This window comes from Mesoplodon bidens, assembly GCF_964165515.1.
Source record: "Mesoplodon bidens genome assembly, chromosome: 1".
Taxonomy (NCBI): domain Eukaryota; kingdom Metazoa; phylum Chordata; class Mammalia; order Artiodactyla; family Ziphiidae; genus Mesoplodon; species Mesoplodon bidens.
In genome coordinates this window covers 7582344-7597118 of record NC_138176.1, presented here as the reverse complement: position 1 = coordinate 7597118, position 14775 = coordinate 7582344, and the positions used below count along the sequence as shown (strand labels likewise).

The 14775-nt window shown below is 41.6% G+C and overlaps 2 protein-coding genes across 4 annotated transcripts in view; one reads left to right on the top strand and one right to left on the bottom strand.

Moving 5' to 3' along the window:
* ZRANB1 (zinc finger RANBP2-type containing 1) overlaps nt 1-10517 on the top strand; it is a 63311-nt gene extending 52794 nt beyond the window's left edge. For both annotated transcript variants that reach the window (XM_081231298.1, XM_081231299.1), the window contains exons 7-10: nt 3674-3794; nt 5350-5479; nt 5585-5814; nt 7017-10517. In XM_081231298.1, coding sequence (XP_081087424.1) covers nt 3674-3794; nt 5350-5479; nt 5585-5814; nt 7017-7235 — 700 coding nt within the window. In that variant the 3' untranslated portion in view covers nt 7236-10517. The remainder of the gene's footprint in view (nt 1-3673; nt 3795-5349; nt 5480-5584; nt 5815-7016) is intronic.
* A 679-nt stretch (nt 10518-11196) lies between these two features.
* The window catches only part of CTBP2 (C-terminal binding protein 2), a gene marked incomplete at its 5' end in the record, with an annotated part of 161111 nt that continues 157532 nt past the window's right edge, over nt 11197-14775 (bottom strand). For both annotated transcript variants that reach the window (XM_081231276.1, XM_081231275.1), the window contains 3 exons: nt 11197-12084; nt 13976-14093; nt 14517-14644. In XM_081231276.1, the coding sequence (XP_081087402.1) occupies nt 11904-12084; nt 13976-14093; nt 14517-14644 (427 nt within the window). In that variant the 3' untranslated portion in view covers nt 11197-11903. The remainder of the gene's footprint in view (nt 12085-13975; nt 14094-14516; nt 14645-14775) is intronic.

Genomic DNA, 14775 nt, shown 5'->3' with positions numbered 1-14775 from the left:
TGTATCTTTATTGTCATTCATTTCACTTATATGTCAGCATACATAAGCACATACCTGCACACATGCTCATGTGCGCACACACACACAATATATATATATACATAAGCATGCATAATCAAATATATTATTATTTTGAATAAACTATTATCTGTTAGATCAATTAAGAATAAAAATAAAAAGTTTTAGTTTTATCTTCAATTTATTTCTTAATGCTCTTCCTTTTTTTATGTAGATCAAAATTTTTGATCTATGTTATTTTCCTTCTTTCTAAAGAACTTCTTTTAACATTTCTTGTGAACCGGGTCTCTGACAACAAATTCCCTCCATTTTTATTTGTCTGAGAAAGACTTTATTTCTCTTTTACTTTTGAAGGATAATTTCACAGGATATAGAATTCTAGGTTGGTGTTTTTAAAGTATTTCACTTCATTCTCTTCTTGCTTGCATGGTTTCTGAGAAAGTCGGATATAATTCTTATCTTTTGTTTCTGCATAGGCAGGTGTTTTTTGTTTTTTGGGTTTTTAAAATAAATTTATTTATTTATTTACTTTTGGCTGCGTTGGGTCTTGGTTGCTGTGCGTGGGCTTTCTCTAGTTGTGGCGAGCGGGAGCTACTCTTCATTGCATTGTGCAGGTTTCTCATTGCAGTGGCTTTTCTTGTTGTGGAGCACGGACTCTAGGCACACGGGCTTCAGTAGTTGTAGCACGTGGGCTCAGTGGTTGTGGCTCATGGGCTCTAGAGCACAGGCTCCGTAGTTGTGGTGCACGGGCTTAGTTGCTCTGTGGCATGTGGGATCTTCCCGGATCAGGGCTCGAACCTGTGTTCCCTGCATTGCCAGGCGGATTCTTAACCACTGTGCCACCAGGGTAGTCCCAGGTAGGTGTTTTTTATACTCTGTCTTCTTTCAGGACTTTTTTCTTTAGTTTTCTGTTGTTTGATTATGATATGCCTAGGTGTAGTTTTTCTGACATTTTTCCTTCTTGGTGTTCTCTGAGCTTCCTGGATCTGTGGTATGGTGTCTGACATTAATTTGGTGAGATTCTCAGTCATTATTGTTTCAAATATTTCTTCCGTTACTTTCTTTTTTCTCCCTCTATTATTGTCATTTGTATGTTATACCTTTTGTAGTTGTCCCATGGTTACTTGAAATTCACTTTTTTTTTTTTTTCTATATGTGTTATATTTGCCTTTTAGATTTTGGGGTTTGTATTGATGTATCTTCATGAGGTTCTTTGCTTAACTGTATCCAGTCCACTATAAGCCTATCAAAAATGTTCTTCATTTCTGTTGGTGTTTTTGATCTCTAGCATTTCTTTTTTGCTCTTTCTTAGGATTTCCATCTTTCTTCTTACATTGCCCATCTGTTCTTGCATGCTCTCTTTTTCCATTAGATACCTTAGCATATTTATTATAGTAGTTTACAGTTTTTAAATTTTAAAGTTTTATTCCTGTGTTTTCATCTAGGAATTTCATAGTTTTAGCTTTTACATTTAAAGTCTGTGACCCATTTTGAGCTAATTTGTATTGAAGGTGTGAGGTAAAGATCTAAAATCATCTGTTTTGCATGGATATCCAGTTGTCCCAGTACTGTTTATTTTTTTTTCCCATTCAAATGCCTTGGTACTTTTGTCAAAAAGTATTTGACCATAAAAGTAAAAGTTTATTTCTGGACTCTCAATGTTTTCCTGTTGATATGTATGTCTGTCCTGATGCCAACATTAGACCTTCTTGATGATTGTAGCTTTGTGGTAGGTTTTGAAATCTGGAGTATAAGTCTTCCAACTTTATACTTCTTTTTTCAAGATTCTTTTTGCTATTCTGAATTCTTTGGATTTCTAGATAAATTTTAGGTTCTAGCTTCTGCAGAAAAGTCCTCTGAGATTTTGATAGAGATTGCACTGAATGTGGAATTCATCCATGAATGTGGAAGTGACTTTTTTAAAAAATAAATTTATTTATTTTTGGCTGCATTGGGTCTTCGTTGCTGCTCGCGGGCTTTCTCTAGTTGTGGCGAGCGGGGACTACGGGCTTCATTAGTTGTGGCACGTGGGCTCTAGAGCGCAGGCTCAGTAGTTGTGGCGCACGGGCTTAGTTGCTCTGCGGCATGTGGGATCTTCCTGGACCAGGGCTCAAACCCGTGTCCCCTGCATTGGCAGGCAGATTCTTAACCACTGCGCCACCAGGGAGGCCCGGACTTGACTTCTGAATGTTAAAGCCAAACTTGCTGTCCCGCTTGGTCTTGTATTCCTGGATTTGGTTTTCTTGTCTGTTCTCAGTGAGCCAGGTAGCTTGAATTAAAGTTTAGGTCTTTGTGTGGTGGGTGTGATTATTTGAACGTGCTTATTTTTAAAATATATTCTTTGAACACCCTTTTTCTGCAGTCGTCTTGAGTTTTGAGTGAAGTCATCATTTGATTTCTGGCAAATTTAGGTATCTCATTCATAAAATGATCCTAGGCAGCAACCAAGAAATTTCTTAACTGCAGCAACTTTCTGTGTTTCATGATATTTCTCCTCGAACTTACTAAAACAATGTATTTTGTCATTGGTGCATTGAAATATATTTCTGTGTATCTTAGGTCTTTTAAAAGAGGAATATCCATATTTTATTTTTAAACATTTGGCATTGAAACTTACATTCTTGATTTAAAAAGAAAAAAACCTATGATTATCTGGCATAGAAAAGTTTTTTTTTCTAATCAAACGAGTTAAGCCTCAGTAACATTCTTTTTTAAATCTAAAATATATTAATTTACTTTTTACAGAGCCCTGCATTAAGTTACTCTAAAGAAACGTGTGACACTAAGACATTTAATACCTTAACTTTTCAACAACAGCAAAAGAATGTTTTCTGATCTTTTGATTCTTTTACCTAGAATTCAAATACATAAAAGTATTGGGGGTTTCTGATAGTTCACTACATGTGAGAGGAATGTAATGTTACAAACAGGTTAAATGTCTTCAGAGGTCTTTGCTGGTTAGTTTTGTAAGACAGTGGATCACAGTTTTGAGCATAATTATATCTGGCTTTATTTAATTTGTATACTAGATCGAAAAAAAAAAAGAATGTTTTGCTTTTAGTAATTCAGTCTACCAGTGGCCTAGTTTGATTTTTAGTCTTCATAATTTATTAGGCTGAAGTATTTAAAGAGGTATTAAGCATGAAGAAGGGATTGTTCTTGTAGTTACAGTGATTTTTTTGATTGTCATGTGATAATCAAATAATTTTATTTAATGAAATCTCAAGGAAGTGATTTTGATATTCTTGTAAACACATGGGCTATTTCTAGTCTGTGACCAAGTAGTGGATACTATTCATTAATGGAGAAATGTAGTGTCTTTGGTTTTTATCCAACCTCTCAGACAATTTTGAGTGTTTTTATTTTTAATTTGTAAACCAGTAGTAGACAATTGAAATCAACTGTTCTCATCACTAGTGTTTGTAGTTTTGATGAAAATTTGGTGGGTGGTGAATCAAATTATGTCTGAGGATATGTTAAAAGATGTCTGCTAGCAGAAAGGAGGCATTTTTAATTGGAAAAATACACTGCAAGCCAGGTAAAATTAATTATTAATCTCTGCATTTGAATTGCTTAAAGACCACATTAAATAAATGATTGGAACATTAAATGAACTGTTTATAGAAAGGCTTCTTTGTTACTCTGTTGCTTTTAGGTTTTATACACGTTGGAAAGACTGGGAGTCCTGGTATTCTCAGAGCTTTGGTTTACATTTTTCCTTGAGAGAAGAACAGTGGCAAGAAGACTGGGCATTTATACTCTCTCTGGCTAGTCAGGTAAGAGTGCTTCAGGGCGCGTCGCTCCTATGAGAAGAGTGGGGCGGCTGCTCTGAATGCCTTGGTTTACATGCAGACCGTGTGGGAGGCAGTGTGGCGTGAAGGGAAGAGCGCTTGGCTTGGCAGCAGGTGACGTGGGCTCTAGTGACTGCTGTTTATCAGCTCTGGGACCATAGGCAGGTCCTCACTGCAGAACAGGGCAGGCAACATGTTTCTTATATTAAGTGATTAAAAAACTGTCCAAATAAAAGTTGTACTTGGTGATTCTAACCTCTTAAATATTTCCTCAGATTACTCTTCAGTTATATTGTCCTCACAGAAAGGTGACTTTTTGGGATTGACATACACACACTATTATATATAAAATAGATAGCTAATAAGGACCTACTGTGTAGCACAGGGAACTCTACTCAATACTCTGTAATGACCTATATGGGAAAAGAATCTAAAAAAGAGTGGATATAGGTATGTGTATAACAATTCACTTTGCTGTACAGCAGAAACTAACACGACATTCATTGTAAATCAACTCGACTCCAATAAAACTTTTAAAAAATAATAAATTAAAAATTTTAAAAGTGGTGGCTTTATGCCTGTTTTACCTACCTGCAGGTTAGCTCCCATTCTGTGTCCGAGGGGACACTTCCCCAAGATCACTGTGCTAGTAGTGGGTGCTGATGCTGAGCTGTCAGGCCCCTGAGGATCAAGTTGTGATCTTCATAAGGCTCCCCAGGTGAGGGGCCCCTGTCCACGTGACGTAGGCCAAGGAGAAGGTGCCGTGGACAGGAATGAGCAACTAACTTGGGAGTGAACTTTTATGGATGTATTGTGTAGGGCTGTCCCTCACGCTAGTTTTATTTTATGAAGCATATTAATATACTTAACTGTAAACTTCAAATATATGCACAACAAACCACTTCTTCTCTTGGCAGAAGGCATCATAATTCATTAGTACCCTCTGAGGGAAGTACCTGCTGTCTTTGGGCCATTTGGGCAGGGTTCACAGTGACTTTTACACCTGAGACATGTACCTCCTGTAAAGGTGCCGTTGGAATCATCATAGGGGGGAAGGGAGACCTGTTGCATGTTCTTGCCTTAGGTGATGCAGCCATTTATGTTTGTGTGGCAGCCATTTATGTTTGTGTGAAATAACGAAGCTCATTATTATTTGTGTCAAATAACGAAGCTTACTTCGGGTGGACCTTGCTGTAGGTAGTACTTTCACAAGTAACTTAACCAGAAGGCAGTTATATAAATCAACCTTCCTTTGCTGTCTGAATCTCTTGTTTCTGAAATCAGTATTTAACCAAATGTGTTCAGTTCTTGAGTTTGGATAATGAAGGATACCTGTACATAAACTTTGCAGATTTCTTTCATTGGACTTTGCTATTTGAGGAATCAAACTCTTTAGTTTGACAGTAGTATTACTATATTTTTTAAATGAATTGAGATAGTGTAATGAAGGAGGGTAGCGTTGTGTTATACACATCGGTTTTCCGGGGTGGTAATAAATGTTTTAAAGAGAATTTGCTTTCCTTTATTTTGTTCTGTACAGCCTGGAGCAAGTTTGGAACAGACCCACATTTTTGTACTTGCACATATTCTTAGACGACCAATTATAGTTTATGGAGTAAAATATTATAAAAGTTTCCGGGGAGAAACTTTGGGATATACTCGGTTTCAAGGTAAGCCACTCTCGTGAGTGTTTTGGAACTTTCGTGTTTATTAGTTTAATGCACATTGCGGTCACATCCTGAAAATCTCATTGTGACTTTCTTCCCTCTTTCCAGGGGTGTATTTGCCTTTGTTGTGGGAACAGAGTTTTTGTTGGAAAAGTCCGATTGCTCTGGGCTATACAAGGGGCCACTTCTCTGCTTTGGTTGCCATGGAAAATGACGGCTATGGTAACCGAGGTGCTGGTGCTAACCTGAACACCGATGACGATGTCACCATTACATTTCTGCCTCTGGTTGACAGTGAAAGGAAGTTACTCCATGTGCACTTTCTTTCTGCTCAGGAGGTAAGAAGCCTGTTTCTTGTATTAATTACTTAACGTAGCAGCAGTGTACCAGAACCCAGCCTAGTGTGTCTTTCAGGGGCAGTATTATCTGTACTACCACTTACAATTTTGAATTTGGTCGTAGTAGTCGTCGCTGTCTATAAATCCTGGTCAGACAGACTTTGAAATTGATCTTTTCAGAACGGCTGTGTAGGATGTGTTGTGCAGAGATAAAGCAGTGAAGACCAAAGTCCTAGCCCTCAGGTAGTGCTGAGTGCTGAGGAGAAAAAGTAAAAAGATGGGGTGAGGGGGATGAGGGGGCCACCAGGGGCCCAAGGTAAGGCATCACTGAGGAGGTGACGCCTGAATTGAGACCTGAAAGAGGAAGGAGTCTTGCGGAATCTGGGGGAAGAGAGTTGTAGGTAGAGGGAAGTTCAAGCCAGTGTGGTTTGTGGGGATTGGGCAAGGGGGGAGAGACGAGGCTGAGAGGTTAAGGGGTGGCATGGGGTCGTCAGCGGTCTTTTAAATCTTTGGCTTTATTCGGGGTAAGCTGGGGAGCCAACAGCCAGTTTGCCCAGAAGAGGAATACTGGCAACTCGGTTGAGACTAGATACCTGGGCAGTGGTGGGAACAGGAGCAGGACGCCAGGTGGGAGGTCACTGGAGCTGCGGGGGAGAGGGTGGTGCGCGCCCGGCGGGGGAGGTGGCGAGAATGTGTAAAAGAGCGCTCTCAGAAAGCCCAAATTCTTATAAAATTATTGGTCTTTTATTTCATATACTAGTAATAATTATAAACTTTTTATAACCGTGATATTAAGAAAAAAGTTCATAGATAATTTTTGTAACTTAGGCGTCTATACATTGAGTAAACTTACCTTGTTCTGTTTGAAGCTGCAACTTTCTCTTTCTAGCTTTTTCTTTGCCAGGATCAGCTTATTAGATAACATTTGCTTTTTGCTATTATATCAAACAAATTAACTTATTACTAGGCTATTCTTCCCTCTAGGTTTTCCTGTGAATTTTCCCACTGATGTTTTTTTCTATTTAACCAGAGGAAACTGGGTTTTAAACATAAAATTGATGAGAGGTGGAAACCACGTTGAAGCACTTCGTTGCTCTGGCCTTTTTCATTAATCATACCAGCTGTAGGTTTCTGTTAAATATTTCCTGTCAAGTCTCTGATCTGTTGTATTATTTTCCGTCTTCTTCACATTCCTCTAAAAGCTAGGTAATGAGGAACAGCAAGAAAAGCTGCTCAGGGAGTGGCTGGACTGCTGTGTGACTGAGGGAGGAGTCCTCGTGGCCATGCAGAAGAGCTCTCGGCGGCGAAATCACCCTCTGGTCACGCAAATGGTAGAAAAATGGCTTGACCGCTACCGACAGATCCGGCCTTGTACATCCCTGTCTGATGGGGAGGAAGACGAAGATGATGAAGATGAATGAAAAGAATCAAAGAGCAGAAGAAGAGCAAGGTACCGGCTCTGTGGTGACCTCCGGGTTACCGTGGTGACCTCCGGGTTACCGTGGTGCTCCAGGCAGAGCGCATGGCACGGAATGAAGCGAATCTGGCAGGATCTGCTTAGAAGGGTTTTTCTGATCCACACCCAACGGAGATGATGCGTCTGCTGTGTGAGGAGACAGAACTTTGGACTGCAGTTTGTAAAAAAATGAATTTTATTAAGACAGAACTTTTTTCCTTTCAAATTGTAAATCTGTCTATAAATGTAACGCATGTGGTTGTGTAAGAAGTTGTGTAATAGGAAAAGTTGTACCCAGCATCTTCATAGTATTGAGAAGTTTTTTCCAGCATGGGCACCTCCAAAAGCACATGGCAGATCAGTCTTTGTTCCTTTGAGAGAATTCTTTTTTAAGTAGAACCTGGCGTTCTACTTGCATCTTAAAAGATCCATTTTACATGATTTCTCACCAGAGCTCGTTAGAGATTTGGAAACTTTTTGTACAAATTATCCACAGCAAAACATAAAAATAAAAACAAGCTTTTATTTTTATTAATAATTTAGTTCCTGTTGTGCCCAATAAAATAAAACCAAATCTTTAAGGAACAAACTGTAAGAAAAGTAAGGATTTTTTATTGAGCAAACTTTGCATAGACATCGTTCCCTTGTTTTGGAAAGGGTTTTGGTTTCTATTATTTTGTCTTTTTTAAAGTTTCTGATATGCCCCTTTTCAGTGTTTAGGTATTTATTTGTTTGGAAGAGTGCCCTTAAGCTGGGGCTTCTTCTACCAGACTCTGGGCAGCAGTCTCTTTGTGAATAGTTATTTGGTGGATGTGAGGGGAGTGCTGGCGGGGGAGTGCTCGGGGGAGCCGGCCCACTCGTATGTAACTGAATGAATTGTGTGAAATTTGCCCACTTGACTCTGTTGACAATGTTATACTCTCCCAGGGTGCCATGCACAGGGTCTGTGGATTCTTAACTGTCTTTTATCATCAACTCTGCTTTAAGCAAATTGTGTTAGAAAGGCATGCCTTTGCTTGGGCTAATTGGGAATATCACAGTTCAGTATAGAATAAAGATTTAAGAAGGCAGTAAGGTGGTAAATGCATTGTATAATGAATTTCTCAGTGAGTAGTCTGAGAATTTTTGCATGTTGGTTAATTGTGGCCATTCTTACTTAAAGTTAAGACTATAATCTTAGGTAGGAAAACTTTCTACAAAAAGTATTATTTGACCACTTCAGGTATACATTCAAAACTGGGTAAAAATTTCAGACCTATCTCAGGAACACAAAAAGACTTAGTGTCCTGGTAAGCACTTTGTAGACTATTGATGTGGCAAGGAATTTGGAAAGAAGCCACACACACACACACACACACACACACACAAATTTTCCTTCCCTTTGATGAAAAGGCTGTGAAAACCTTGAAATATTTTCTTGTTTTCTTCTGAGTTCTGTTTAGATGCTATTGAAATGTGCACAACCTCAGATTTGATGCTGGAATACTAAAAATAGAAAATTACCTATGAGATGTCATCTCTTCAGTTCTTTCTTCCCTCTCTGAACACTCCTTGAAACGTGTTCCCAGGATGATCGCTTTTGCTGCATGCTAGAACTTGCAGGAAAAATATTTGCAATTTGATTCCATATGAATGAATTTTGATGTAATAATGGTGTATGTTACTGTTTCAAATGGTTAATGTTTTCTTACAAATTGATTCTATGGTTTGCTTTCATTTTGGACAGAATTAATTTTTTAGAAGGCTGCCATTCTGATTACATAGCACAGCATCCCTATAAACTTTTCTCCATATATAGGGAGAGAATTCTTTAGTGGCCAGACATCCTGTTCTAGTTGCCGTTAAGCAAAAACTGCTCTCCCAGTTGAAGAAGCCGAAGAGAAATGTTTGAGGGAAAAGCGTCTAGTTGCTAGGGTCTACGTTACAGTCAGTGCTGTTTAGGAAACTGCAGCCTCGGTCTTTAGCCTTAGCCTCCGTGTGTTGTGTTTGCTGCGTGGTGTGTCCCCTGAGGTGCCTCTTTATTTATTTATTTATAGATCAGTGACCCTGACCACATCTAGTTTAACAGGTACAGCATTCTTCCCTGTGGGAAAGAATTATATATATATATATATATATATATATATATATATATATATATATATATATGACTCCATTTCTTAGGCTCCAGACAGGGATGGGGCTTTAAATGGTTTTCACAGCAGATTGGCTGGTAAAGGCCAACATTTTGGTGAATCAATGCTATGTTAAGCTCTTGAACTATCAAACAGCCATAACTGTTGTCCTAAGATAGAGTTTGCAGTCCTTTCTCAGATTATATATGGCAGGGTGACAGATACTGTATGTCTTTTGGTTGACTCCGGACAGTAATACCTTTAACTGTATGGACTTCATGGTTCTTTTTCTAGGGAGAATACAGTGTGGTGTTTTCTGTCAGTTACAACCCAGGTGCACCATGGATTTGGACCTTTTTATGTTTTTGGCTTTTAGGCTCATCGTGTCACAGACTTAATCTGTGTTAAGGGACTATTGCTGTGCATAAGCGGTTGGGGTCTCCTTTTTGTGCATACGTCACCCCCTCACTGATTGCCTGTTTGACAAGTGGTTGACACGTGGTTGTGAAGATGATCTTGAGCTGCCGCTCTGCTGCCCGGAGTGATAGGTCAGTAACCCATTTGCTCCGTCTCTGTCCAGGATCTCTCTATCCGTGTCAGGTGGCATCAGTGTAATTTTTCATGGGAGAGTTGGGATGGGACCACCACCTTAAAATGAGTGAGGAGGTTGATGCTTTAAGTGGCCGTGACTCTTTTTTTAAATGGGAAAGGGTGGGGGGAGGCGGCTGAAAAGGAGTTCGGTACCTGGAATTGTTGGACGTGACTGACATGTGCAGATATCGCTAGTAGTAAGGGGTTTAATGCTATTTGAGAAGGAAGACCCATAAAATCAACGGAAAGCTCCTAACCTATGGAAATGGCTGATGTTAATTAATTATTTTGCAACATTTCTTTGTAAATATCATTAAAAAAAAATTTTTTTTTTGAGATTCACCTCCCTTCCTGCATTAATGCTTGAGCCAGATAATTTTGCTTTTGGGTAAATTAAAATCAAAATTCTAAAACTTGACCAATTTTGTTTCTTGAATTGACTTAGTTCTAACCCACTATTTTGTCTTAAGGATGGCATGATTTGATAAGGATGGACTTATGTGAAGTTTTGATTTTTTCAATTAAACTATCACATGAAGTAATTATCAGCATTCTTGCGTCTGGTTATGGAATAGGCGGATGATAGAAAAGTACTGTAAACCGTGGAGCCTCGGAATAACAAGGGTTGGGAAACTGGCTAATTGAAAATGCAGTTGCCTTTAAACATCTCAAGGAGAGAACTTTTACACTGGTGAGTTGTACTTGAATTTCAGAGCTTAACAGAAATTTTTATTACTTTTTATTGAAAACTGCACTGAACGCTAAATGTCCACCTTTACAATAAACAAATACAGTAACGGTAACTCACACTAAAACAAAACATATTTCTGATAGCCATTATTTTTCTGTTTGGGACAGTTTTAAAGGTTTCTTTTGTCACAAAAACAGGAATGTACCTATACAAAGGCTCAAAATAGGCCATCTTTTTAAACAAAAAGGCGATGATTCACAAAAGACTATGAATATAACATGTAACTAGTTGATACAAATCTAATAGGATTTGTTAAAATCAGTCACATCTAATAACACACCTGAAGTGTTCTTGTATAAAATATCACGTGAAGAAAAGAAGACTTTATCAATGTCTAAAAAAGTGGGTTTGTTCATAGACAATCTGACAAGTTACCATAAAAAGTGTTTCCTGAGACATAAGGAAATGCAACATTATTCTTCTTGAACCCTTTCAGTTCAAGACTTTCCACTCAATAAAATAGCTGAGGATCTGAAACTGAGAAAATATATTTGAGTACAAACAGCTTGTGAAACTTAATACTTTTTTTTTTTTTTTTTTTGCATCATCAGAGGGTTTTTACTGAACTCACAACCAACTTGCCCGCTCAGTATGCAGTTCAGATGGGAGAGACTTCTCTGTACAGGAGCCTGTACTGTCTTCAATCCTATGCTCGCGGTTGTGTAACACAGGCAAACAGTTTTCTCCCCATTTTGTAGTAATTTAATCTTCCTATTAGCAAAAGAGGTAACCAGCCCCCGTGGACCGAAGGGACTAGAGTCATAGGATGGGGATTTCCTCTTAATATTTTTTATTTTGATGTTTGGAACTCCTGATGCAACATTCTAGAGCAAGGTGTTCAGGACCTGCTGTGTCCAAGGGACTGATAAAGGAAAAAGATCTATTTATTCTTTGTGATTTGATGCACAGATGAAAAACTTAACACACAATAACAGAAGTTGGTCGTTAATAAATCACGTCCTAGTCTCTCTCAGCGCCTCCGCAAGCAGACGACATCTTCAGTTTTCCCACGTCTCGGCTTCGAGCTCTTGTAGTTTTAACACTGCAACGTCAATGATGCGTATGTCCAGGGTCAGTTAAAAAGACTGTCAACAACTTCCTTTTCTCTTAGTTCATCTATTTTCCACTGTCTCTTGGTCCCAGGTGTATCTGAACGATTACCTTCCGTCACTCTCTGCTATTGCTCGTTGGGGTGCTCGCGATTGTCCCCGTGTTTTGTGGGCTGGTTGGGAGAGGGAGCTTGGGAAGGGTGTGCCACCGTGGGGAGGTTGTGGGTTACCGGGATGCCTCCGGGGATGATCCCTTCCATGGCTGCAGGAAGTCCTCCTGGAGCCACGCCCACGATGCCTGGCGGGTATCTAGGGAGGGCGGGCACAAGAGAAAGGGCCGGTTAAGTTCAGGCCCCAGAAGCTGCCAAGCTCTGCCTTTTTTTATGGAATGGGTTGTCATACTTCCTACCTCCAAAGCAAGGAGAAATCTACATAGAAAATTTAAACATGGACATCTAATTCATAAACAACAAAGCCTATTTAGTCCAATCAAAGCACTAATTTTGTAGCTTTTAGGCAACAGCAGTAGACTGTACTAATTGTGTGTGGGGAAACCGTGTCGCATTTGGAAAACGTTTTGGACAGAATAAACTCCAAGTTTTCCGGCTGCGTTAGAAAGTATTCATCCGTTATATCAAAGGCTTTGATGATTTCCTAACACACGGCATGAGGTACGCTTGCGAAGTGTGACTTCCTAGACTGGTTAGTTACTGGCTCCCGTAAACTTAGATGTGGGAGGGGACAAGGCAGCAGCAGGGGAGATGGTGAGCTGGTGACGGGCAGGACGCCTGCCCTCCGAGGGTACCTGGAGGGCACCTGGACGTGGCCTCACCTTATCCTGCAGGCACGGGAATGGCTGTGCACAGATGGGACTCTGTATCTGAACACTGAGGACAAAACATACTTATGAAGCAGGGGCTTTGGAATCAGTCCTTCCTCGCCAAGTTATAAGACCCTTCAAACCTGTGGTAAGGGGGACGGTGTCTCGGCCTGTTACAGTGACGCTGGTCAGGGACTGGCCCGGAGGACTGTGATGAACCGGATCCCTGTGAGCTGCAACCCTCCAGCACAAGCAGTTTTCCAAGGGGCCAAGGAGCCTTGCTCTGTCTAGAGGAATAATTAGGACGTGGCCCTTAAAGGGGAGGCCACCAACACGGACAAACAGGGGAGTCCAATCTGGTGCTGTGCTGGGCTCGAGTGATGCTTGAAAATGCGTATGAGGGTAAAACACAAGTGGGACTTTAACAGAACGTGCTGCATGTAAATAAAGCCACGTGACTTGGGGAGAAACCGCTTAGCTGCTTTGCCCAGAGTAGGAGCTTTCATGTATGGGTCCTTTTACACAGACTATATTTAATCGCCCCCTAGAGCAGCGGTTCAAAACCAGGGATCTCGGGCAGTGTCTGGGGGGCGGTTTTAGTTGTCACCATTGGGAGTGGGAGGTGCTATCGGCATCTAGCGGGTGGGGGCCAGGGCTGCACTATACATCCTACAAGGCACGGGACATCTGGCCCAGTACTGCCAAGGTGAGGCAATCCTGGGTCAGAGTAAGCAAAACAAAAGTTCCCTTCTGGAACTCTACGCTGCAGCTTCTCTCCTTTATGGGGGAGGAGCTATTTCCCTGCAACCGGCCAGAGAACCATGGAAAACGACCACAGACAAAACCCCTGGTCCCTTCCAAGGGTCCTGGCTCGTGTCCCCAGTGCAGGTTCTCTTGTCTCAGTCACACCCAAACTCTGTCACTGTCACGTGCCCTTGGGGTCAAACTTCCTGCTTCACAGAGAAACAAGCCCCCCCCCCCCCGCCGCCCCCGTCAAATGGACTGGACTTTGGCCAGAATGCTCTCCTTGGACACAAGGTTCAAGTTAGAAAACAAAATCAGGCCCTCTTCCTTGATGACCTTTTCTGAACCTTTTTGCCTAGAAACCCTCTGGTTTTCAAGCGGCTTCGGAATGAACAGTGATTCAGACCCGCTGGGGAATGCACAACCCCACCGTACCCCGCACCCCCTTTAAAATAGGAATTCCACTTCTCTGCTCGGTCCCCAAACTATGTTTGTTCCACGGAAGTGAGGAATGGGAGAACCGAGAGGAGGGGACAGTGTGTCATTCCCACTAGCGCTCAGCTTGGCTTAACGTCCCCAAGTCCCCCGTCTCCGCCCTCCCCCAGGGAGCAGGGCTCAGCCCATTCCTCGCCTCACCTGTATGTGGCACCATTGAGCTCTGGATGAATTGCTTGCTGATCTATTACTGACCAGGGAGCTGTTGTGACAAAGAATTCCTTGTTCACACAGTTTCTTAAGCTCTCTGGGATGCGACCTGGAATAAGAATGATTAAAAGTAATCATACGTATTTTTCAAGGTCACAATGACTTAAATGTTATACTCCTCTGTTATGCGGGAACAAGCTACAACACAAGTCTCTTACTCTTTGATAGGAAGGGCCGGCCCTTGTACTTCCACAACATATGACTTGTTCCAGGGCCTGAACCACACTGGGCTTCGGCCAAACAGAAGGGAGCTGCCCACGGCTCCCCCTGGGGCTCCCCGTCCAGGTTTGCGAGACTCGCACTGGCTAATACAAAAGGGAGTTGGCTTCCCCTGAAAGAAACGGGGCCCAACTCATTCCGAATTTCTTCAACTTGACACCTAGAGACCACCTCTGCCCGCAGCAAAGCCCCACGCCCCCTTCCGCGTGTCCGTCACCGGGATCAGAGGCGGCTAGCGCGGCGGAGGGCTCACCTGTGATGGCCCGGCGGATCTCGGTGGCGGCCGCCTCCCTCATCTCCAGTGAGGCTTGCTCACTGTACCAGGCCGTGTGGGGCGTACAAATGAGATTCGGTGCGTCTTTCAGGGGACCCTGAGCAAAGCTAGATGAGTATACAAAAAACACAGTAGGTGAGAAAAACAACGCACGTCACTCCCTGCCCTGCTCGTCCAAAGGGAGCCCTTGGCCGTGTGGAATGCTGGCTACGCAGATAAAACAGAGGGGGATTCTGCA